Raw genomic sequence first — 26,169 nt, forward strand, 5'->3', positions numbered from 1 at the left:
ATTCATCGTTTTTCGATAGAAACGAAATTAAATATAAAAATATTTAATCCGGTGTGCTTTTGGATCAGAGTGTAACATCATCCGGACGGTTCGTTCGGTAGTAGTAGTAGAAGACATAGAGAATGATCTTAAAATTGTAAAGAGAGAGAAAGAGAGAAAGAGGGTTGAACGATTTCTCGAGGATTGAGCTTTAATACGATTCTTCTTCTTCAAGTGTAATGTGCTGTTGGACTTCCGTCTCAAATGGAACAGAGTCTCTAAAACGAATCGATTCTCCTCGTTCTTTTGTTCTCGCTTGAAATTAAGGCCGCCAATGAGCAAATGGGCTCGCCCCAATTTCAATCACTGTATACATTTGCGAAGAAAGACATTAATCTCGGACACAATTGTGAGAAAACTGTCTTCCACTTTTTCGACGAAAATGAACCATTCCGCTGATTGCTTAAACAATCACCCCCTAATGGAAAACCTCCCTCGAACACTTACCTCAAATCAAACGCAAAACTGCACACTGTCCTAAAACTTCTCGTAAAAAAAAATATTTAAAAACACTCGATCACCTTCCTAAACGCCACCACTTCCCCCAACACTATTCCCTTCTTGGAAAACATCTCGATCCCTCTGCTCGAAAATACAAAAATTTGTATTTTCAACAACAAAGAAAAAAATTCCAATATTTTCCCAAATGATCGCCTCCATAGTGGCAATCCCCCCTTTAACGATACATCACGATCCCTCCGTTCGAATTTCCGTTCCAGGGTCCTCTCCAGCATGCATCGATCGCCCCTTCGGTGAGCATCCAATTCGATATCCTAAATCCGCGGTACTTGAACCGTCAACAATCGCTAAATCCGCGACCGTGTTCCCCCGGTATTGTGCCCATTATATTTCGCAATAACCGGTCGCGGGAGCAACGAGGACCGCGAACAACCATCGCGACGAGAAAAGAGGAGAGAACGAACGGTATGGAGGAGTGGTTCGGGGTAGTCTCAACGGATTTGAGGATCCGCGGCGAGCGAATCGCCGTTCAAGTCGTTCCCAACGTGGCCGATATCGCGAAACGAGCAGTTTCGCCGGGATCTCGCAGCGGCTGTCGCGTTCCCCGACCGAGAGAAATCAGTTTCCCTCGCGACCCAGCCTTATCGAGCAGGGAATGTCCCACCCAACTCCCGCAAGCCGGAACCAACACCGTTGAACACCAGGAAGCGCACCGTGAGCAAACGTGTCCATTTCGACGGGCGTCGATACAACGGTTAGCGTTGCTCATAGTTGGATGAGGGTTGGTTGAGGGTTCATTGGGACCACGTTCGCTGGACAAGACACTATCATTTAGTACAGTTTGTTCCTTCTGAAAACGCTCGGTAATTGGCCAAACTCGCGTTTCCAAGACTCGGTTTCTTTTTCAGAGAGTTTGTCAATGTTTGATATATGTTGTATGTGCTGGGTATTTTTATCGGGGAGCTTGAAAAGGAGTTTGTCTCGGAGTGTGTGAAAATGGTTGATGATGTTTTGACGAGGGTTTGTGTTCTTTGAGGGATTTGAAGAAGTTTGTGCAAGTATTTAGATAGTTGTTTGAGAGTTTATTTAATATATGTATCGATGTATTTTTGTTCGGTGTTTGAAGAAGTTTGAACAGGCATTTAGGAAATCCTTTGAGAGTTTGGTATATTGGTTATATAATTTTGCTTCATTAACGGTTTTTAGGTGTTTGGAGAAGTTTGTGCAAACACTTGGATATTTCTTTAGGAATCCATTTCTTTTAGAAGATTCATTTTCTTTAACGAACTTATTGCACCGTAACGAAATAGGGAGTAGAAAAGGATAGAATATAAAAAACGAATACGAAATATATAACAGATTGGTGATAGAGTATTCCAAGCGAGCTGTCACTTTTCCAACTTAGTTTACCCGAGTAACAAAAAGAGGAAATAGAACGACTATATTTTGCAGAAAATAAATAAGATATAAGGTCGCGGAATTATTGTCACGTTCATCGCTTCAATCTCAACATTTTTGGCGGGGCTTAGACTTAAAAACTTTGAAAGCTTAAGCTCCACACGATGTAAGTTTTGAAAACTCTGCGGTTAGGTAGAAAAGCTCGAAGTTTCTCAGTGTCCAGCTTTGTATATCCTTATCTTGTGAGTTTTTTTTTCTTCTTAATAATTAATTAAAAATTCTTGATTAAAATACAAGATCTTTAAAAATGATTCTTACGGGGATCTGCAGAAATGTTTGAAAACTTTTTGCCATTGTAGAAGAATAGAGAAACCGATGTTCGTAATATTTGCCATTACGTTGTTATTCGATCTATGATCGTAGCTTCGAAGGCAGTGCTGATACGGTTACATATCGAGAAAGTTAATTTAGCCTCCTTTGTCCCGTTTGCTTCGGCGATTATCCGATGTCGCGAGCAGTGACTTCGGAGTCTGAACAGATCGTGGCCGGGTTCCATTTCGTCGGTCGAGTGCATCGGACAAGATGTCGTCCTTGATCACGTCTTCGAGAGCCTCGACAGTCTTGCGGCTCGATTCATTTTTACATACACGGAAAAAGTATCCGTCGCTTCGTCCGTACTTGCATAAAAACTCTTTCTCTTTTGTGAATTGAAATGTCAAAGAGTTTCGTTTACCATAGCGGGTTCTGAAATTCTGCGCGATCTACAATACACGTAGTAAGAGTCGAAACGAATATCGACACTCAGAATTGAAATACTGAAAGACGAAGCAAATATTATTTCTCCTAAAATAAAACAGCAACAAGAATTTCCAACGTTACGTACACTTTTCGAAACATTTTTCCGTCCCTATTAACCCATTTGCACGATAAAATAATGAAAAATATCCCCTTTTCGTTAAATTCACTTTTCATCTTAAATTCAAGTAAAAATATTTCAGAAAGTGTTACAAACTTAATGATTTAATGCTTTTCGAAGGATGAAAATAAAGAAATTCATATTTATATATATTTTAGTTCAAATATATGATCACTGAATATAGTCCTAGTATTTTAGCAAGGAATTGGAGAAATTTTTTACTGATGGAATGGAGAATTTTCAAAACGCAATTAACTGTGTTGTTCAGTTCTTAACCACGACTGTTCACTCACGCTGTGTATAGATGTACATAAAATGATGCAAATGGATCAGTAACGAAAAATCGAGAAGAAAATACGAGCCAGAAAATATCCCCAGAGCTTGCGGCCTTTTTCAATACAAAATTTCCATCGCCAAAAATCACTAGTTCGAGCGGCGAGGTAATCGCAGACACAAGTAGAACGAGTCGTGTTTAGTCAGACACCGCTTGGGGCCAAACAAATCGAACGAAACGGCGCGACGAAACGTTTCTTTCCAATTTCGTGGAATCCACCTTTACGGATTCGCGAGGCGAAAGTCCTCACCGGATAGAGCACAAATCAGTCCCGAAAAATCAAAGACCAAAGAGCGACAAGTCGAATAAAAGCCTCGGGTGTGGAGAGTCTCGAGTCTTCGATATTTCGAAGCAACAAAAGCAACGTCAATCGGAGAACTCTCGCCTCGTTGGTGTAAACTTCGTTGTTCGTTCTCTTTTTTTTGTTTCTCCGAAAAATACACCGGGTCTCTCTTTCGCGAGTTGTTCTTCCGGCTTGTCGTGAAAGCATCGAATTCCCCCTCTTGATCCCTCTCCCAAGTAACTTTTCATCGAGGCTTGAATATTTCATCGCGTTGGTTAACACCGTGACGAAGACAAACGAGAAGAAAGTAGTTTCGTCACATTGAAACAACGAAACGAGGGCCTCCAATTCGATTGCAATGAATTACTCGAAATCTTTATCCAGCAGTTACCTCTCCCCACCTTTTGTCACGGAAACTTCCATTCAACTATCCGGTTCCTCAACGTTTCCAAGAATATCGTTAATTAGCTTCCAGGGGAACGATCCACCGATCGAATGGAATTCAACCGGTCCCCAACGCGGAGGGTTAAAGATCGATACTTCCAGCTGGAGACGAACTCCACTGGAGAGAATTTAACCCCGCGAAATCGTCACTTTTTCTCGCGTCGTTCGGTCCACTTAATCAATCACCCGGCGTAATTAATTCGTCGACTCGGCGTTTGACGGCTCAACCCCCTTCATCCCTGTGCAACACACACGTGGAGAATTTCCATTGTAAATGTTTCTTCGGTTTCGCTGGACTCACTTTTTCCAGAGACAAGCTTCAGTTTCCAAGCAACGCGCGTTTCTTTATCGGGTGAAAATCACGAAGGCGGGAAACCAGGGACGGACGAATCTTTTTCGAGGCCCTGCGAGTCGTGGGGAAAAATAACGAATTTGCTTTGAAATTTCAGCGACGATGTTTTATGTTTCTAGTTTTCATTCTTAGAGAGGAGTTTATTGAACCGTGAAATGGAACATTCGAGGGTGAGTATTCTGTTTTTTTTTGTTTCTTTTTTTCAATGTTTTCGGTATAGGTATTCTGTTAGGGGAATCGGTGTGGAATAAGAAACATCGGAGCCGTGAATCGATCAACCGAAATGAAACTCTGTGGGTAAATAATTCATGAGAAAACGAGAGAGCACTTTTTGACGCGCCCCCGGTGTTACCCGCGACGTTATTTCGCTTATCAATTACATTCGTCGGAACGAGAGTAAGCTCGTCATGTAAGAATCATGAGGATACCGAAGGGGGAGCGGATATAAAACTATTGATTAATTTGGAGAAGGGGAGGGAGCCGAGAGGGTGCTTTCAGCAAGCTTTTTCATTGTATATCATTTTGAACTGTTTACATTGTTTTTTTTTTTTTTACTCGCGAGGAAAACGTTTGAAATGTATTCGTATTTAAATCAACGTTCGGAATGAATTTTTTCATTTTATTGGATTTACGTCAGAAGCAATTTATTGAGGAATTCTTGAAATTCGATTTGTATCTCATGAACGAACGGGAAGAATTTTTTTTCTCTCTTCCTTTTTCAATGTTTTTCATCGGAACTGTACAAGGAGAAAACGAATATACAATATATAGAAGGTAAACGCAGGATGTCTGAAAAATAAGTTTGCTAGGATAGCTGACAAAAATTGTTTGTAACTCGAAAGTAAAATATTTGCAGGTATTTTTATTCTGAAGTGGAACTTGTCGATTTTAAGAATATTTTAAATTTACGAAAAATGTGTAAGATTCAGAACCAACGAAAAAATTGTTCTAGATTATATGCGAGTTTTTTTACGTAGAAAATTGTAAAAGGAATGCTAAGAATTCTTCTTGCGTTCTACTTGTATAGTGACGAATCGAGGCGCTCGATACACGATATACCGTACCGGTATACATATTTTAAACCTTGTTCTCAGTTTCACTGAGAAGTCACTTTGTCTTACGTTGTAACGTGAAATATTTTGCGACATTCGCGATTTATAAAGAATACAGAACATCGTGGAAGACATTTGCTAACCCTTTGTACCCATCGTTGAAAAAGAATTGGAAAATATTTTTTCAAGAGTCAACTTCTAGTCACCTCGATATATTCGCATCAATACGCTCGTTAATAATTCAATAATGTAATTTTCCACGCGAAGGTAGAAAGGTAAGGTAATTTAAAAAAATTTCGAACACGAAAATTAATTCGAATATTCCTCTTTCACCTTACAACGAACTGATAAAGTATCCCATAAAATAATATTACCATGGTAAAATATTCCACAGGTCGCGACGTATCAATCCAGATTACAAATTACCAGATCACATAACGCATTAGTTCACCGTGGTAATAGAATCCAGCCGACGAAATGAGCTCGTAAAGAATGTCGAACGTAACGTGTGAAATTGCGAGCTTCATTAATATTCATTGTAACGCAAACAGCGAGGTAAATTGTTGTTCAAACATCATTTGCATCGTTGCGCCGTTTATAACGTTCGGTGAACGTCGATTGCTCGAAAACCCGATACCCCCGAATGTTATGTAAATGTTAGACGACTTCATCGAGAGGTGCTTCAACGTCAGCAAGTGGAAGCTACAGGCTTCTGAGGTTTCCGTTACTCGACCCTCGAATCCGATTTTATAACATTGAGGTCCGACTGACTGGTTATCGGAGCCTCTCTTGTTTCAAAAACGATTTCCAACAATTTCCAAACACAACTAAACCTTCAATTTACGCGGTCAACTGGTTTCAAAACTCTTCGCGCCAATACAATGCGAGTCCATTAAATACGATGTATCGTAGGGAAAAAGAAAATTAATACTACTTGTCTGATCGTATACGGGGTAATTCTACTTGTCTGACCACAGACGGGGCCGTACTACTTGTCCGGCTGCAGACGGGGTAATTCTACTTGTACAACAAAACACGGGGCAATTCTACTTGTCTGACCAGAGACGGGGTAATTCTACTTGTCTAACCAAACGCGGGGTAATTCTACTTGTCTGACAAGAGACGGGGTAATTCCACTTGTCTGACAAGAGACGGGGCAATTCTACTTTTGTGAGTATAAACGGGGTCACGCTACTTGTCTGACCATAGACGGGGCCACACTACTTGGGGTACTTTACCAGACAAGTTCAAATGTGGTTGTATGGTCAGAAATTTGACTTAAGTATGAGAAAAGAAATTCTGTTCCTAAAAGTACTTCGACTTTCTTTGATAACGTATCATTGATATTTTTGAAAATACTTAGTTGCAACACTTTATGTGTTTCGATCTATATGCATACACAAAGTATGCACATTTTATATTCAAAATTGTCAATTTTTAATATTTCACAAGTGTCCAAATAGTTACCCCATCCACATCAAACTCTATTCCCATGTTAACGAGACACTTTGCGTTCAAAGTAGCATAACGAAGTGAAAAAAAATCGTACACCAACTTTTAAGGAATTTTCGTAAAGAGAAGGCTTCGATCTTCAAACTCGGGGTAATTTTAGTCACGTAAAAAATTTTTTTAAACAATCTGGGACGATTTGAAACTTTGCAATTTTTATCGAGAAAACCATCTTCGCTCTTTCAATCGCTTCCCAATGTGACAAAATTTTCAAGAAAATTAATCCCACTAAAATGAAAGTAGAGAGTTCAACCTTTAAAACGACCCTAGCAAAGATTCTATACGATTATTTTTCACAAAGTTACAGCGATTCAAATATCCACAACGTTTCAATCAAACGCCCTCAAACTCATCGTGTTAGTGTAATCGTGTATCTATGTATTCTATTCTAGATATCCGTGTAAAATATGCAAACTGTGTTAAACATTTATTACCCATATCCCGTGTTATCCACCGCTGAGCTCACTCGTAACAAAAATAGAAGCCAGCCCCGAGACGTGTCCGTCGCAGTATCGGTGCCGTCGCCAATTGCGGATTTCCTGCTCGCGAACTCGTACAAACTTTATTCGCAACAAATATTCAACGCGTCCGATTGGGGTCGTCCGCGTAAACCCAACTTTATTTTCGTTCGTTCGAACGCGATTCTCGAGCGCATTTGTCGAAATTTCAGCCACCCGAGACTCCGCCGAGAATTCAAGATTCCGTCTACGGGGGTGGATCGCGGTCGGGCATTGGTACTTGTTGAACGCGTCTGTTCACGGGAAACAGGATACAGTCGACGAGTGAAAGGGTAGGTAGAGTACCCAGGAAATTAGATCACCGTGGAGGATTGAAGGGTCCTCCTGCTCTCCAGGCGGAGACAGTCGGAAAGGCGGGAGCGGAAAATGCATTCCAAGCTCGCGAACGCAAACGCGAGTCTTTCGATTTCGAAGTGGTATCGATCCCAACCCCTCGTTTCCATCCCCCTATCCACGAAGAATAAACCACCCTTCGTAGAAGACGAGTCGATGGACGCGAATCGCGTTACGAATTTCCAATTAATAAAACGCGCCCGATACGAACCCCGTGGATCCCTACAAACCGGGGTTGGGTATGGAAGGTTCGTTTAGAACTGGACGAACAATAAATAAATAACGAGGCTCGTGAAAGCAGTCGAAAGTTGGAATTAGATCGGTTCCATTAACCATTGATTACCCCTGGTAGAATGGACAGCGACCGGGCCAGAATTTATTCCAACGTTGCCCGCTAATTAATTCGTTTCGCTGCCGAAATATTCGCGGGCGACTGCAGCGCCACCAGCGGGACGCTCCCGAATTTAGGTTAGAATTCTCGCGGCCGCGAGACGATCGTTGTTTTCGTCCGAATGGTACCTTTGCGGGCGAAAAAAAAAGAAAAAAGAAAAACGAAAATGTTTTGTTCCCTGAATAATGTTTAGTCGAGCGAGATTATGCAAACTGGGAGATTGGACCCAGGGGTATCGTATTATTTATTGTTTGCTCATTTCTACGGGGATAATAATAATCGATACGAATGCAAATTAATATATTTAATTCTGTTCGAAATTTTCGCGCGAAAGTTTAGTTTAACGATTGTTTTTATCGTCCACTAGCTCGTGAAAAGTTAGAATTGGTAATAATCGGGAGTAGTTTGAGAAATGTTTGTCGAAGTTTGAAGTAACAATTTTGTAAATTGGAACGCGGTAAACTTTTTTGCGGATTTTTTTGTCTTTCGGGAGGAAGAGAGAAATTTTTGAAAGTGGTGCTCGGTATCGAGTACTGAAGAAACGAAGGTTTTATGTTTAAAGTGGAGGCAGAACGAACTCATCGTAAATAGTGTCAAATAGTAGTTTGGACCCGTAAGAGGTTAATTGCGGCGTCACTCGAATTAGAGCGACACGTGGTGTCCACAGGGGGCGTGTCACTCGCGAATGACGCTCGTATTTACTCGGTTACGAACGATATGAGCACGCATTTCTGTCAAAGAGCAACTGGACTGACAAAACGATGATAATTGCGAAAATAATTACGAGAAGGACAGATACGATTTATCGCAAACATTTCAGCCGTTTGGAAATGTATGAACAAGAGAGAACCAAAATACATTCGGACAAGTATTTCGTTTCTACTATACAAACTTAAATTCCTTACAAAAATATTCCTGACTCTTAAACGACAAAAAAAAAGTATAAAAAAATGTTTAAAACGATACTTCTCCGGAAGCTTATAAAAACATATATCCGATCAATATTTACGGGTCAGCAGCGTGACTGCGAGAATAAAAAAATCCTCTTTCGAAGCTTACTATATGTTTTATTCATGACGAAAAAAAAAAGAAAAAAGAAAAATTCATTTCAATCGAGCGTTGTAGCATCGTGACGAGAAATTGGTAAAAGTACCCTTCGTTTTGTCACCCGTCAAGGTGTAATCCCTTAAGCCCGATCACGGTTAGGTGTAGAAGGCAATACCATTAACCCCGGCAATCCCTAAACTTCGACGAACTCAATTCCATTCTCGGTCGGCCGGGGTTTCGGGATTCCCCAGGCCTCTTCGGGGACAGGATGGTGGTAGGAGTCCAACTCGAAAAAGAAACGCTTTTTCCTCTATTTCGACGAAAGTCGCCGATTTCACGTTGCTCGCGGGCGTTGCACGACGAAACTGAATTTCGATATCGAGGGGGAACCACCACCACCACCCCCAACCACCCCTACTCCCGTTACCGCAAACCGTGGATCGAGGTTAACCCCGTGGTGCTCTCCCTTGTCCGCGCTCTGACCCTCCTCCTTCAAGCCCCGACCGCCCCCTTCTATGATTCTCCGCCGGTGCGAAATTTTACTCGTTGCGTGTCCGCGAAATCGATTCGCCGTATGGTCGGGGAGCATGAATCTTTCCGTTCTATTAATTCCGTTAATTGAGAGTCATTCACGGTTGGCCGCGATTGGAATCGATTAACCCCCTTCCCGTGGGATGAATTATTTGATCCGTTTTTGAAGCGGGTATCTTCCGTGGGGAACCACCGGGGCTCTTTGATTCGATTTCGGGTCATCGTATCGTGGTGCAAGATCAGAGTGGACGGTCAACCATAATGCGTTCTTCCGTTCGACTGTACACTCGGTGCCTTTGGGTCAAACGCGACGAGAATGTACAGACACACTCGTGTTTTTTTTTTAACGTTTATCCCCCGTGTGTCAAGTGTGGGTAGACATCACAATTTTTTACACCGAAGCGACGTCGAGCAAGACTCGTTGCGATACGATGCAATTTAAATGAAAATATAAAGGAAAAAGATATTTATACGAACTGTGATTTTGCGATACAGCAATTTTATTGAGATCCCCTTTTAGGATCTATTTTGTGAATTAATTGAGGTGAAGAGGAATTAAGGGGTGCAGAGGGTTAATTCTGTGATACGTTTAGGTGACTGAGGGAGTATTGTAAGGAGAAATTGCCCTATCTATTTCTGTGGATACCAATTACGAAACAATCGTGTACTTTTTAATCAATTTCAATAAACAGAAATTTCATTAATATATTGGGTTGCTCGGAAATGGAGAATATATAATTTAATAAAATATTTATAGACTCTAAAAAAATCATGTTCCATTTTCACCAAAAGAGACGAAATGACTTTACGAATAACCCAATAATATTCTAAATTCGTGGCCAATTAGCTCGGTATTACACGCGACGAATAATTTATGTTCATGTTCATTCTTTGGTGTTGACTTTTATTACAAATTTCATTTGGATACTTTAGCTAGGTATATCGGAAAACGAAGAACGAAAAGGACTCCTTCGTTGCATCTTCTGAGGGTTCGTAATTTTAAGTTTAGACTAAGTTAATATCAAGGCCACCAGTGTCTGTGATCTGCCGAGCAATTATCCAATCTTTAGTTTATTTTTGCTCGCTTCCTCGTATTTCAGTCCGGTCACCTCTGCTTGTTGCATATGCAAGTGACCGGCCGCGTTGCTGGCCCGAACGGTCAGTTGCTATCTCTTCTGGTGTTTCCAGAGGAACATGTTGCGAACACAGAGGGATGTTTAACCTCTGTTTATGTGGAAATTACCAATCATAGGAGAGGACCCTCTCTTTCGTAATCCTTGTAAGTCGTGACCTTCTTCCTGAATCGGGCCAACTGAGAGGAAACGGGATCGACCCAGTAGGACCAACTCTTTCCCAATTTTGCGTCATTCTCTCCATAACGTAATTGCTCGACAGAACTAAACGAGGAGATCGAAGAAACTTTGATTCCTTCCATCTCCATGGTTTAGTAATTTCGTTTGTATTGCGTGTCGAGAGAGATCGATAGAACTCTGATTCCATGAACAATAATTATTCGTCGTGGGTAATACCGACCTAATTGGCTGCGAATTTAGAATATTATATTAATGAAATTTCTGTTGATTGAAATTGATTGAGGCTCGACTTGTATTTATTATGTTGGTTTTATGGAAATAATATATACGAGAGACTCAATGGGTCGATAAACACCCAAGAAAGGAATTAATAATTTTCGGTTGTAGAATCACCTAAGTAGGTCATTGAATTGTTGTTTGAATCATTATTGTTGCAACAGGGGCTCGTATAATGTTGAAGAATCAGAACACCGGTTATCAATATGCGAAGTATCGATAGAGAAGCTTTTGTTTTCATAGATATATATTATTGGGAATGACTATCGAGTCGAAGAACCAGCAACAGTGGAGAATAAATTTGATCAATATCCGAAACACCACTGTATTCCGGAATAAGAGTATGTCGTTGTTGATGTATTTATTTTCTGAATAGATGGCAAACAATAATTGTTCGGATATTGTCGTAGGGTAACGATGGATTTTAGTTATTAATTTTACGCGTGGATTGAGACTCGTTCGCGGTGGTCGAAGTATCCGAATTAATAAATTCGGTTGTTTAACTTGTAACTCGGTCAGTTTGTGCAGCGTAGCGAATATTAAATAAATACAATCCTTGCGCAAAATATTTACCGAAAGAAAATTCGTAATCTCTTCCACTTCTCAACGAGAATATCCATACTATATAATTATGCCAAAACTGCCAAAAGAAGGAAAGTTTAAAGAATATCTCCGATTGAACAATATTCGATTAGAAAATTTTGTACCCGTTTAACGTGCATACCTATAATTTATTAATACTTCGTACACAACGCGCACAATGCAAAAACGACCGCGTTTAATCCCAATGGTCAATTGTCTCGCCATTGACCAGAATAATGTGGCGGCATTTCCATCGAGGCGGACGCCGAAAACGCGCCAGGAATAATAGCACCGGTAATATGCAAATTTGATAATATTTCACGACACGTGGCTCGTGGATACAATAAAGTAACAGGAATATATAAAATACTATACAAAGGGCAGCACGATTAACGGTGCTGGAAAAAAATCCATTACTCTCGGATCTGGATACCACGTTGGTCGCCGATGCTCCGAAAACGTGTCACAATTTTGTTACAGCGAGACGGACCAAGATTTTCCAACCGGGACATCACGAACAACTCCGGATAATAATAGTTCCCCGAAGAACGGCGAGAGGGTGGAATTTTCACGCGAACTAATTGAAGCTTCAAACGGAAAATGAATTCCTGCAAATTTACCTCCACGAATTCTAAAGCCTTTTACATCGTTCCGCGATCCTGGCAAAATCTAGAGGGGATGGTTCAAATAAGGGTGCGTTAATTTATCGAAAATACAGCGATCTCGGGTATTAACCCCCTATTGCACAAGGTACTCGATCGAGTAAAAATAATTGCTGTTGTTTCTCTTAGTTGATAATCCGGAACACCACCTTACCAATTATCAAATTATTTAAAAACTCTTTTTTGAGAGATTCTCAAGAATGTTCCAACATTGCCCTCTTTCAAACTCATGGGTAATTTTTCTCAACAATTACTTATCCGATTGACTCGAAATTAATAACAGCAACATTCGTGTGCTTTCTAAAAATTCTAATTTTATACAATACCGACCAATGGGATCGAAAAAATTCACCCCACCGAGCGATACGAAAATTCAGACAGCGTAATACAAATATCCTTGTATCTTCTACACGAATCGATATTTTTTAATGAAAACTGGCAGAAATATCGTTCAAAGTATACACTTTCAATCCATGTACAAAAAATTCGTATTACATGTACCGCATTATCGGAAAAAAATTCCAAAGAATTACTTATTTTCGATACAGTAAGGTGGTGTGACCCCATAAATATAATTCGTGCAATGGGGGTTTCGGGTGACGAAAATCGCGATCGAACCTAATTTTTCCGGGAAGGGCCCCTCATCCATCGTTTTCGTTGCTTTATCGCCGCTCGAATGTAATACTGCTTGTTGAACAAGCTCATAGTTTTCCAACGCAAGGCGGCGATCTTCCCGATGACCGGTGAGGTATAATCCTTCTCGTACTTCCCACGAAGTTCCCAATAAAACTGTATGAAGGGATTGATCGACCGACAACGCGTGTTCCTTTTCTTTCTGTTCGTCGTGCGATTGCTCGCTCTCACCGATTTCGTCGAACGCGGCGTCAACTGCATCACCCTCGATTCATGCAACTATGCAACGCGCGCGAAACTGCCCCCAAGAAAATATCTTACGTTAGAATTTCCCCGTATTGACGTTCTCCGCGCGCCACTTGGTATTTCAACGACGATTAATTTGAAGGTTGTCGGGGTATCGAGGTAAACGAAACTCGATAGCGACTTGTTTTCTTCTTTTCTTTGTTTTTCTCTTGCATATAATGTATCTCGTTTCGATCGATCCTTGTAGAGTATCGTTGAAGTTTACAACGGTGTTAAAAGATTCTTCGATGGAATATTGGCCAGGTATTGCAATATTTATACGGAATGTGATTTATTTTCTTTTTTCAAATTTGTAATTTTCTTCGAGGTATCGTGGTTTTAGGAAGGACGAAAATAATTTGAATTAGTTAAGATTGTCTAATGTCAAGTTTACAATTAATGGGATATTTTTGAATACGTCAAGGGACGATTTTTTGGAGTATCGAAGTCAAGGATAATTGACTCGGTATGCATTGTAAGTTTTGTTTACAATCGCTAGTAATTTCGATGATATTTGTGTGGTAGAAAATATTATACACGACGTAAGGTTCTCGATCGATCCCAAATTGATCACGAAATTGGATAAATTTTACTTACATGGCGCTGCGTGTGTCCGGAATATCGCGATTGCTCGGAAGTCCATCGGAAGCTTCTTGATTGAACTTATTTCTCGCGTATGGATCCTCTCCAGCTCGGAGGCCACCTCTCGAGATGTATCTAGAGAGTAACAACAATTATAAAAATATTCTTTACCGACAACAACAGGAGTATCCGATTGGAGAAGTAATAACGCGAAACAAAACACGTGTAAATCCATCCATAACACAATTTAGAAATACTAATAATAATTTATTATCGAATTCAGTATTGAAACAAAATATAATAGAAAAAGGTAGCACGAACTGTAGCATGGGAGTGCAAAGATTCAGCCTTGAGAAAAGAAATATGAAATATTCTTAATGTATATTCATGGGAAGAATATAATTATAAAACTGTTTGTTATCGTCAACAATGGAATATACTCGACTGGGGAAGCAATAATGTGAAACAGAAAGAACGTAAACCTCGTCAGTGTCATCGATAATTGTGAGACACACTCTCGAGTCACGGTTAAAAATACTATTAATAATTGATTAACCTTTCTGTACTAGCCTCTTTATCTTTGAATTCAATGATAAATTCACTGCGACGCGACAGAGTAAGAAACAGGAAATCCAGCAATGAGAAAACGAAGAATACAAAATATCCTTAATGCACGTATGTTCTCTCGTGTCGGTGAAATAATTAATATCGACGTGCATCAGCGTTGGACTAAAGTCCGCAGTCCCGCTGCGGATACATTAATACTGGATCTCGAAACGCTTTTTCGGCTGTTTAACAATGCATACGACCGCTACGGTTATTAGTATTCAGTTCTTGAATCGCGGAGCGAGGCTGCATCCTAACTACTTTCCGAATACTTTCTATTACTACATCGTCGAGGTCGTAGTTTCACGTGAATTAGTATTACACGTGGAATTTCATTCTACGAGATTGAATTTTAAATCCCCAATTCTTGTAAACAACTTTGGAGCACACGTATGCGTTCATTTTACTAATTTCTTAGAAAATCTAACCGCAAATAGAATGGAATAGTAACAAAGTCGAGGCAAGCATACTGTATTCGTATAAACGATAGATCTTTCTTTTTTATACGATTTAAAACAAAAAATCTTTCACATCGGATCTGACACTTTTGTATTATTTTTTATTTCCATTTATGTACGATTGAACCACACACAGGGTGTCTATTTCATTTCGATTCGATGTAATATCTCACGAAGAACCGAAGGTATGACAAATATATTCTTAAACAAATTTTTCAACCCGGAAAGGGACATTACATGTCATAAATAATATTTTCACCCTCCTCATTTTTTTAATACCATCGGTTGCTCAAGAAATACTCCTTCCTTTAGAATAAGAACGAAAACGAAATAGTTAAAGTGTTCAATGAACATAACAGTGTCCATCCACACATGTTCATTCCTTATTCGTGAACTTTTCGACTCGTTAAGTTTCGTGTTTTCTTCGGCAGATCGATTATACTATAAAATAATTTCTTCACCGTAGAAATGAAATTTAACAGAACTGAAAAAAGAAATGATTGTGAATAAAAAATGAACTGCTTCGTCGAATATAATCCGATGATTTCTATTCGACACCAGGCGATAATGTTAACGATCAGATTAAATTGCGTTTGATCAAGAATGTCAAGCTCGATTTTCCCAAGAATTTGTTAATAGTTATTTATCGTTACCCCTGCTCGTCGAAGTAGTTCCACGTCACTCGTGGATCCGGAGTCGGTGCAGGGAGAAGCTCAGACGACATCACAATGGCGGTGCCATCTGGGTCCACGTAGCTACCGGAATTTCCGGCGGAGAGGGCCAACGATGCTGGTTCCTTCAGTCGCAGAGCTCTGTTTTCGTTCTGCAAACAAACAAAGATCGTCTTGATGGTGCGTTATTAAATTTTCCAACGGAACACACTGGCAAACACTCGGTTCGAAAAACACTGTATCGTAAAAGACGTTTCTCGAATCACTGTCTACGATAATGCTCAAATCGATCCAAACGAATCGTAAACAACGATTCGGCGATAATGGTTAAACGATAAGACTCTACGGATCAACATGTATCGACAAGAATGAAGAATAATTTTCATCCGGTAGAAATTGAAATGTTAATAATGCTCGAGAACCAGGATCGTGATACGAAAAATTCAAAGTATCTTATTCCAGGAGGCAAAGACGTCCTTCCTTATGTTTAGTGTGATGCGAATATAAAAGGAACCACGAGAATACCCAACGAGGATCTTCTGGGCGGTTTCTTGAATTTTGCATACGTACACAACGTTGCACAAATCCTCGACTTTGTGACGTCCCGGAAAATTAAGTTCACTGGGCTACCATCCAGAGTTCTCGTGTGCATACGTGTCGCTGAGTGGTCTGAAGAAATTACAGCGAAATGTCAGGTGTCTACGTTCATGGTCTCTGTAAAATGAGTCTGCACTTTTCTAAAGAGCGAATTCCTTCTATTGAATGACACGGAGTTGTTCCCTATTCTACTTTCGGCTGTGCCAAAGTGTTAGCCGAACAGGCTATAGTCTCTGCGAAACGAACTACCCAAAAATATTACAAGAACAAACTCTGAAAAGCGAGATCCTTCTCTTGGCAAAGATTTCTCTAACCGAACTCGAAGCTTCCAGTGAAATGTCACCCGACATAGTCTCTGGAAAATGAAGTACACGGAAATGGAAAAACGATCTCTCGAATGTATCTTTTTCTGAATTCTGGAAACTTCTTTCCAACTTCGCCTCGGATGCCACACCAGAATGTCAACTGACTTTAGTTACAGGGTCACTGTGCCAAGTAAACTATTAAAAAATGCAGAAACTATGTCTTGACCATTTTTTCACATAAATCTTTCTTCTAGTCGATTTGGAGCTTCTACCAAAACGTTCTCTGCCCTCGAGTCATTGTCTCACTTCTCAAAATGCATTCTTCAAAGATACACCATCTCTCGAAAACTCTTCCTTTAAAATTTTCCTAAAATCAACCTAGAGCTTCCATAGCTTGGTCCATAACATCCTTTGACCTCAAGTCATAGTCTCACTCCTTAAAATGCATTCTTCAAAGATAGACACCATCTTTCGAAAACTCTTCCCTTAAAATTTTCCTAAAATCAATCTAAAGCTTCTACCAAAACATCCACTGACCTCAAGTCACAGTCTCTCTTCTCAAAATACATTCTTCAAAATCAGACACCATCTCTCGAAAACTCTCCCCTTGAAATTTTCCTAAAATCAATCCCTATCGAAACGTCAACAAACCCCAGATCACGGTCACGCATCTCAGATCTACACAAAAACGTGAGAACCGTCACTGGTAGATTCCAGCGTCGAAATTCTACAAAGTTTGTGCTCCCGGTTCAATCTGGAGCTTCCGATGGAAGCGTCGATTGACATTTGGACGCGAGAAATATTCGATTCCCGCTTGTCATCGGGTCGCAGCGAGTCGATCTCCCGCGGTCGTGGTTATTAGCCGGGAGAGGAATCGATGCTCGAGGAACCCCCTCCCCCCTGCCCCCCTCCACGCTTTTCGCAGCTCCACAGGCCTTTAGTTGGCTTCGGTACAAGAACCAATTGTAAGGCAGGAGTGAGCTCGTTGCACGCCGGGGCTCTTTGTATTGACACATCGTCGAGATACGCCGTATTGATTTTGAATCGATATGGAGTCGCGGAGGCACTTCGTATCTCCTGCTGGCCTTTGTGCGGCGGACGCATTGTGCATCCCATATATAGGTCATCGAATTTTGCTCATACTCCTCTCCCCCTCTCCAGCATAGAGCTCTACCACCGATCGCCTGGCTGTCCGTTTGCCCCGTACAGACGCGTCAGAAACAGCTACGCGAATCGCAACGAAACGACGGTAGCTCAGGTGTCTCTATGAACCTGGAATCTAGAGGATAGAGGAACCCGAGGTCCTCGATTTTCTAAGAAAGATAACTGTATTCCTTTAACGCGTAATTCGGGGAAGCTGGACCCCTTCGAGTGGAATTTTTTCCAAGATTTTATTGCTTTCATTTCGGATCTGTCTGTATGTTTATTTCCAGTGTTCAATTAGCTCGGGTTGGCGAAATCAAATTGTACCGGGGTAAGTTGATAATTGGTAGAAAAGGTCTTTCGTCTGATTCGCGAACGGAGATGTTCACCGACCTCAACTTGTTGCTCTTTTTTGCCCCCCCTGTTGATCGATTATCTTCTTCGGGGTATACAGATTGTTTCGAGCTGGAATTTCGAAAGAAAAGGAACATTCTAAACGCGATTCGACGATACGCTTGAACCAGTGAACTTGAAATAGATAAATACGGGGGAATTATATTAGCGATTGCGTTGCAAAGTTTATTTACGAAAGAAGGTAAAGATAGCTGCCGCGTGGTAGTTACATTGTTCGTGATCTCTGAATCGATGCGGTAATAAGAGAAACTTCTAGACTCGCGAGTACTGCAGCACGGAATACGACGCACAATGCTCGCCAAATACTTTGGGTCTTATCCTTGATGGAATTGTATTAAACTCCAACAACAATGACTCGAGGGTAAACTTACTCGCCGTTGCTGGAGACTCGATTAAGTATCCTTCGTACCTAACCTTGATCGTTCGAATACGATAACACTACCAGGTAGCTGCTAGGAAGTAAATATTTTTCTTTCGTCATCGTCCGATGTGGGGGTATCGAGGTGATAGACGTAAGCCTGTAGACCGATCTGCGAGTAGAGGGGATTCCTTTGCACAGTCGACATCAATAACGTGCTCAGTGCGAAGAAACGAGTCACTCTGCACGATTGTTGAGGTATGGAAGTATCTTATCCCTAATAAAATTGTGTCGAAGCAGCAAACATGACCTAAGTGTAGACTGGTCTTCATTTACCAGAGATTAGGATCCTCTTTACCACTTCTCGATCGTTCAAATACAAGAGGAGACCAGCGATACTCAAAGATGGCTACTGGATACTTTCCTCTTCGTTATTTCCTGGCAATGCAGCGACAAAGGAAGCTTCCAGAAACGCCACGTCACGGAACACGACACCCAATGCTAAGATTCTTTGTATTTTTCTTGCATGTTCCGCGGCTATGAGGGCATTTTTTCTACCCAAGGTCGAAGCAAGTTCGTGTTGTCACCGAGCAGTGGATACCAACTGAAAACGTGCAGGTCAGTTTGCTAAAAATATCGTGTGACGACTTCGAGGATCATTTGGACGTTTTTCTGCATCGTGTAAAGAATCGAGGAACCTTTTAGGTGATAATGTTAGATGGTATTGCGGCGCATGCCTAGACTGGTCACGATGCCACACCCTGTATGTGCTAGAGTGTTATGTATATCATCTGTGGGGTGATGTATTCCACCTATGAATGCTCGATAATAACTCTGCCCCTCTCTTATCGATAACTGTACATAACATCGGAGATGGATGTTCCAGGGATGGTGGAAAACTTGCTTCTCAGGGTGAGAAATCTTTGCGCGTTATACCGGGGTAAATGTTAGACGGTTTTTAAGACAGGATACCGAGAAAGCATCTCTCTTCGCGCGACACGAAGAAAGTATTCTTAGACGATACAACGTTGTGTCGCTTATCCTCAGTTTTTGTTCAAACGAGGTCACCCAACATCCGATAGCGTCTTCGAATCTCCGGAGTTTGGCGCCCACCCGCACGAGGGTTGCATACTCTCTGTCAAGGTTTTATTCAAGCCACGAGCCACTCGTAAACCCTCCCGAAAACGAAACAGTGTCGTCTGCCTTTTAAAACCCGCCTTAAAAATACGTGGATGCTACGGATTATGTATTATGTATACCTCTACCAGATTGAAGCTCTCGTAAGCCAAACCGATCGACTCGGTGATATCAAAAGTAAAGGGACTCGATCTAATAAACGTTCTCTGACGATTATTTCTCGCGATAAAAATTGACAAAAAACCGGAGAAAAGATCCTTAAAGGTCAGTCTATAAGTTCGGGGTTCATTTTTCAAGGTACGCGGAGTCTGATTTGAAAATAACCAGTCTTCTCTAGACTTAGAGAGCATTGCAAGCCATGTGTCTAGAATCTTTTATCCACGATCCGGAGATCGCGAATAAAATTATGGAAGAACTAGTTCTCTCGTCCTAATTAAATCATCAAAAATGAGTACCGAGAATTCTACAACTTTAATCTCCACCAATTGCAAGAAAGTTTACCAATCTCCTTAGATAAGACCTATAGCGTCCAGCTCGTCTAGAAGTCTAGTCTTCTCTTAACTGATCCAGACATCGCGAACAAAATTATAGAAAAACTGAGAGATCCTCTCGTTGCATTAGAATCGTCCTTAACCCAGTCACCAGCCATTTTAACGAACTTCGCTCCCGGATAATTCACACTGTTCCGGTTCGAAGCTGTTCCATCAAAGCCAACACCCAGAGTGTCCACCCAAGTAGCTATTTCGACGATTCTCCATGAGGCACCTCGACGGGAGCACACCACACGCGGTTGCCCTTGGCTCGACATCGCCGAAAATATCGCGGCACCGTTTATAGCCGACTATAGGAGTTTTATTTCGGTCGAAGCGGACGTCGTCGTCGCGACGTCACGTGGCCCGCGACGAAAACCGGACGCAACAGCTTGCCGCGCGTTGGCCAGCCGACTGTACTTCCGGTTTAATGCAGCCCCTGACCCGTGAATTAATATTTCATCGCGAGCCACGTTGTGTCGCATTTTGTGCTCCCCGCTCCTCACCGCTCCTCCCCTCTCCGCCCCACTCCGGTTCTCCGCGCGAGCTCGGTCCTCGCAGTTCGTTTTCCGTCGACTGCTCTTTGTTCCCTTTCGAGTTATTTACTCCGCCTCCCCGGCCCCCACCACCGCACCGCTAGCTCCCTCGCCCAACGACGTCTTTGACCGTGAATCCGTGCCACGCCATTTACCACCCTTCTAGAAAATATTGCCATTTACAGCTCGCTCCCGGGACGCCGGGGTTTGTTTGCTCCCGTCGAATCTCCCCTTTTGTTCGACGGATCGATGAACGATCGCGCGTACTCGACGATTTCTCGTCTTGATGCACCGTGCGACGAGAATCCGCTTCGAAATCCACGGCTTTCGCTTTTCGATGCTGTTCGTCGACGGGGGACACCCTTCTCGAACCAGGTCTGGTTTCGCGAGGTGAATCTCACCTCACCTTTACGAAGGTGAGGTGGACTTTTCCATCGTTGCGAAACACAGGCAAGACACTATCCTTTCGGTCTTCGCGGAAGTGGATTTTTGTGATCGGGTATTCGCAGTTGAGGGACGCTTCGAAATGATTTCTCTTGCGGATTGATGCTTTTCAAGTTGTTGTGAGATACATTGTGATTGCTCGAGATGAGAACAAACTCGAGTAAAATAATTCGTTTTGGGTTGAAGTGTACTTTTGTGATCGAGTATTATAGTGGAGGGACGCTTCGAAAAGATTTCCTTTGGATAGATACTTTTCAAGAAGTGATGAACGTAATTTGTTTTGAGTAGAAAGGTACTTTTGTGATCGAGTATTGTAGCGTAGGAATGTTATGAAAAGATTTCTTTTGCGGATAGATATTTTTTAAGATTTCTTAGATATATTTCAAATGAGATATATTTCGTTTTTGGTAGAAGTGTACTTTTGTGATCGAGGATTGTAGTAGAGGAATATTTTGAAAAGATTTCTTTTGCGGATAAGTATGTTTTAAAACCTTTTGGTCGCGGTTCCACTATTTAAAAAATATACAGACATAGGGAAGGCACTAGAATGGAGAGAACTTTTGAGAAGATTTTAGAAAAGAGAGAATTTTTTAGAAGATTTTTTCGTATAATTAAATACCTTTCAAGACCCTCTGATTCTTTGTTCTCTGTCATATTATATTTTGCTCTCGCGTTATTTTATTTTACGTACTCTTATATGAATAGTTTCACATTGTTATACCCACACCCATTTATCTTATAGTTATCTATGCTATAATTCATTCTATCCGCTTATCGGTTAACCTCGTTTAAACATAATCGTGCGTTACATTTCATACCTGTATCTTTACCGTACTGTTAGCTAAACGCTCTCGGGAGATCTAATTCCACAGTATGTAATACACGATCTTCCTCGTTCTCTCTCTCTCTTTCATCTAATTGCGAGACCTCTGTAATAACACTAATAACACGTCTTTATTGCGCCACGATTGCATACAAAAGAAACACCGAGCGAAAAAGAAAGAAAATTGATGCCTACGAGTAGAAACACCCAGCGTGTACTTAAAACTTATAACACAAAGGCAGGCTACAATTATATTCTCTCACCGACCTAACCCAGCAGAAGGTCCTCGAAACGTTCAGCGAGACCGTTTTAAATATCGCGAAATTTTACAAATACGAAAGAGGACCAATCTCGAAACCACTCGTTGCACCATAAATCGTTCACGGTATATTTATAAAAGTGTTCGAATCATCGACGATATCGTCCGCAAATTCTTTTTCAATAACCCGGAGTGTCGGGTGTAAATTTTATTTCTCGATTTATCGAGGAGAAACGATTGTTTATCTTGCTTCGTTTCTTGTTTACGGGATCGATCGGTTTGCAAATATTCTCATCGAATTGGCCAACGTGATCGCGAGCAGGGGGTGTTACATTATCTCTTCTCGCTTGACAAATTCGCCGCACGTATCCGTCATAAAATTCATTGCGCGTGCGACGATTACACGAAGCCCGGAAATGCAGCGGCACGGGCTTATCACGATAGACTTGAACAATGACTCCGTGCTATGTCCGGGAGACCGTGTTCGCCCGCGATACGAAAACGGAAGCGCGGAAAAAGAGGTGTCGCCGAACCGGCAGGAACCACGTGCGGTTGCATGCAAACGCGGCTGAACAGTTGACGCTCGGCTCGTTCCGAGCGCGTGACAATTTCCCCAAATCGCGCGACCACCAGCTAACTTTCCAAATACTCCGCGCCACTTGTTTACAAGGAGGAAACTTCCACCGACTTTGGATTTCATTTACGGAAACGTTCGCGAGCGTGTAACGCACCGCCAACGATAAATAAAATTTCATCGATCGGTGATTCGATTCACAGATCAGAGTTTCATTTACAGAAACGTTCGCGAACACTTCACCCCTTTCGCGACCAATCAAATTTCAACGAAAGTATACGATCTCATACACGGTATACTCGCGCGCGAATATTTCTCGATTTATTTAGCGCGAGAAATTAATTTCTATTTCTTGAAAAAAAAATGTACGCGGTAAATAATATTTAATCGATCGGTAGCGAATTTACAGAATCGCGCGTTTGGCAATTTTTATTTCCAGAAATGAATTTTTACTGCTCGGAGGACTTTGTATAATAAAGGTAAATTAATTGGTAATTTGGTTTTTATTTTTCGGGAGGAGTGAAGTTTCGTTCGGTGGAAAAATTGGTACGATTAAGGAAACTCGAATCTTTCGTTTCGTGGTGGAAGTAGAATTTTTGAAAAAGAAAGAAAAATAAATAACGAATTCGCGAGTCGGTGTCGCGATTGAAATATTTTCCATTCATAATTCAATCAATCGGTACGAAATTTACAAATGCAATTTGATTTACAGAATCCTTTGTTAGAGTATTGTTTCGTCTCGCGCAAGAAGTGAATCTTTGTTTCTCGCGAAAGAATAGTAAACTAGCTCACGAGTTGTTGTTGGGACGAATTTACAAACTGAATTTAACTTACCGACTCGTTCACGAGGATTTGCTCCCGCGAATCTTGCTTCATCTCGCGCGAGAAATGAATTTTTGTTTCTCGAAGAAGTTGGCAATAACAGACTTGGCAATAATATACTTTAAATTCGTCGCGGTGTTTGTAATCCGAGGCGGACAATTAATCAGAGAGATGCAACTTGCGTCCTTTGACCAGTATTTGTCAACATCAACGAACATTTCAATTTCACGAGACGAGAGAACGTCACATGCATTGTACTATAAACTTTTTTACCATTTACCAGTATTGCAATCTCAAAGTATTAAAAAAGTTTCTCAAGAATGTTTTCAAAACATTCCAAACTAATCTTCAACTTTTTCATACGTAACTCTAGAATTCTTTTCAAAATACTTTCATTTTCCTTTTAAAATACTAGTTTCATACCTCGTTGAATTTATATCACCCTACAGCTGATGGACGAAACAAAAAATTCCAAAGTTACAAGTAAAAGAATCGACAGTTCGAAAACTCGAACATCTCCTCGAAGGGTTATTCGAAATCCTATCATACGTATCAAAAAAAAAAAAAAAAAAAATAAAACTTTGCCCTCTGCTTGCAAAAAAAAGAAAGAAAAAAATTAAATCGATCTCGAGTTAAACCGTTCACGATGTACTTCCGCTCGACGTGGTAAATATTCTCGGATTTTTCCCTCCCGGTATTAAAGTCGTATTAAAAATCACGCGCGACGAGGACTTAGCGTCGTGGAATTCCTCGTTACGGATTAAAGTGGCGTCATTCGTGGAACAGCATCGATTTGTCGTTGTCAAGGTGCTCTTTCATCCACATTGCGGATCGATGGTGTTCAACGAACCGACCGCCACCTGCGACGCTAATTACCAGATAAGATGCCGTGGAACTCCGCGAAGCGTTCGTCGATTATCGATTATCGAGCGACGCTTCGAAAAGTTTCGCGCTCGACGCGGAACAAGCGCGCCCCGCGCGATCCTATCGATTAATCGCGGTCACCGTTTCCACGAGCCGAGTCGGTGAACATTTTCAACGAAAAATAAATACCGATAACGAGATCAATCGAACGCGCCGCGTAACCAACACCACGATAGGAGCGTGCCGGTTGCACGGTCGGTAGTACTGTATTTCTGGGTTTCAACGGCGGGAAACCAAAATCGAGCAGGCCCGATATTGCCCGCGGTACGTGATTCCACGTTTATTATCGACGAGGGTCGCATTATTAATCTCGTTATTGCCGCTCGACAATGCGTGCGCAAACGCAAACGAATTAGAGTTAACGATATTGGCCCGTTTCGATATTGCCGCGCGGGGGATACATTTTCACGAGTAAATTATGATGACGCGGCCATCCGTCACCGGGAACGTTATGTCGCTGGACGAATGCGGAATCGTCGACGTGCATTGTGTCGCCAGGAATATGATCTGCGATTAACCGTGCCCGCTAAACCACGAACGTTTCGCGAAGCGTGACCGCGAAAATTGATTGCTATGGCTGACCGGTGCTTATTACCCGAGCTGGGGTTGTGAAAAAATTGTCGATCTTTCGCAATTTTTTTCTACCATACGGACGGTGTCGCGTCAATGTTGCGTATACTGCGTAAAAGTACGTACTTTGAAGTACGTTTGTAATAATTTTTGTGGAAAAATATTTACGCGTATGGAAATTACGATGGTTCTTGTATCGCGCTACCTGAATTTTCTAGTCGCACTTTTTGGGTGGATTTTTCTGGTCTTGGTGGTCAGAATTGAACGAAATTTGATTTTTTTGTTAATTGGATGAACGGTACTGTTATTGTGTTTAAGGATTTTTGAAAATATTGATTAGTTTAGGAGCGGGATGATTTTTAAGAAAAGGAGTAAGTTTTGTCGATAAAATTGAGGAGGTTTGATGTTTTATCATAGAATTAGATAATTGAAAGTGTGTAAGTGTAACGATGAAGAACGTTAATGTTTAAATTTCGGGTGTAGGGATACAATTTCTGGGAAAAGTCAGCCGTTGAGATTTTAAGAAAATGTGAAAAAGAAAAAATATATTTCTCGAAATCGGAGTAGCGATGTTCCCCTTTAGAAAGCTATAATGATGCAGCAATGCAATTGCACCAGTATCTCACCGATCTGTCATGCTTTCTAACGTAATCGAGGGACCATAGAATGATCTCAACTGTGAAACTATTAGAGATCCGAGATTATTATCCGACTCGTCAGATGATTAGTCAGCTATCACAAATATAGTCGAAGTGGTCGGATGATCTGGATTGAGAATATCCAAATTTATCGAACTGTCAAAACTATAAGCATTATCGGATTGTTAGAACAATTATACTTGCTATTATACAGTCTGTTCCACTCGAGCAGGCTTGCAATTATCTCTGTTAAATGTAACGAAATGAAAACATGTGACATAGATAATTAGATGTCCTATATATTATACATTCAAAACCATACTGACAAATTCTATTCTACACTATTTAAACCGACAAAAATCAGCCAGTATCCTTCAGTAGTTCAAAAAATAAATACCTTAGAAAAAAGAAAATTTTCTAA

General features: G+C 41.2%; 1 protein-coding gene across 2 annotated transcripts in view; it reads right to left on the bottom strand.

Moving 5' to 3' along the window:
• The window catches only part of Pgant2 (polypeptide N-acetylgalactosaminyltransferase 2), a 348,535-nt gene that overhangs the window by 57,927 nt on the left and 264,439 nt on the right, over window positions 1-26,169 (bottom strand). The window contains exons 1-3 of one of the 2 annotated variants that reach the window (XM_076318290.1): window positions 16,245-16,335; window positions 15,657-15,826; window positions 13,955-14,074 (exon numbers count right to left, since the gene is read on the bottom strand). In XM_076318290.1, the coding sequence (XP_076174405.1) occupies window positions 13,955-14,074; window positions 15,657-15,727 (191 nt within the window). In that variant the 5' untranslated portion in view covers window positions 15,728-15,826; window positions 16,245-16,335. Of the gene's footprint in view, window positions 1-13,954; window positions 14,075-15,656; window positions 15,827-16,244; window positions 16,336-26,169 lie in introns of those variants that run through there. The other variant, XM_076318289.1, reaches the window with a different exon arrangement.

Source organism: Ptiloglossa arizonensis, chromosome 8 (assembly GCF_051014685.1).
Source record: "Ptiloglossa arizonensis isolate GNS036 chromosome 8, iyPtiAriz1_principal, whole genome shotgun sequence".
Lineage (NCBI taxonomy): Eukaryota > Metazoa > Arthropoda > Insecta > Hymenoptera > Colletidae > Ptiloglossa > Ptiloglossa arizonensis.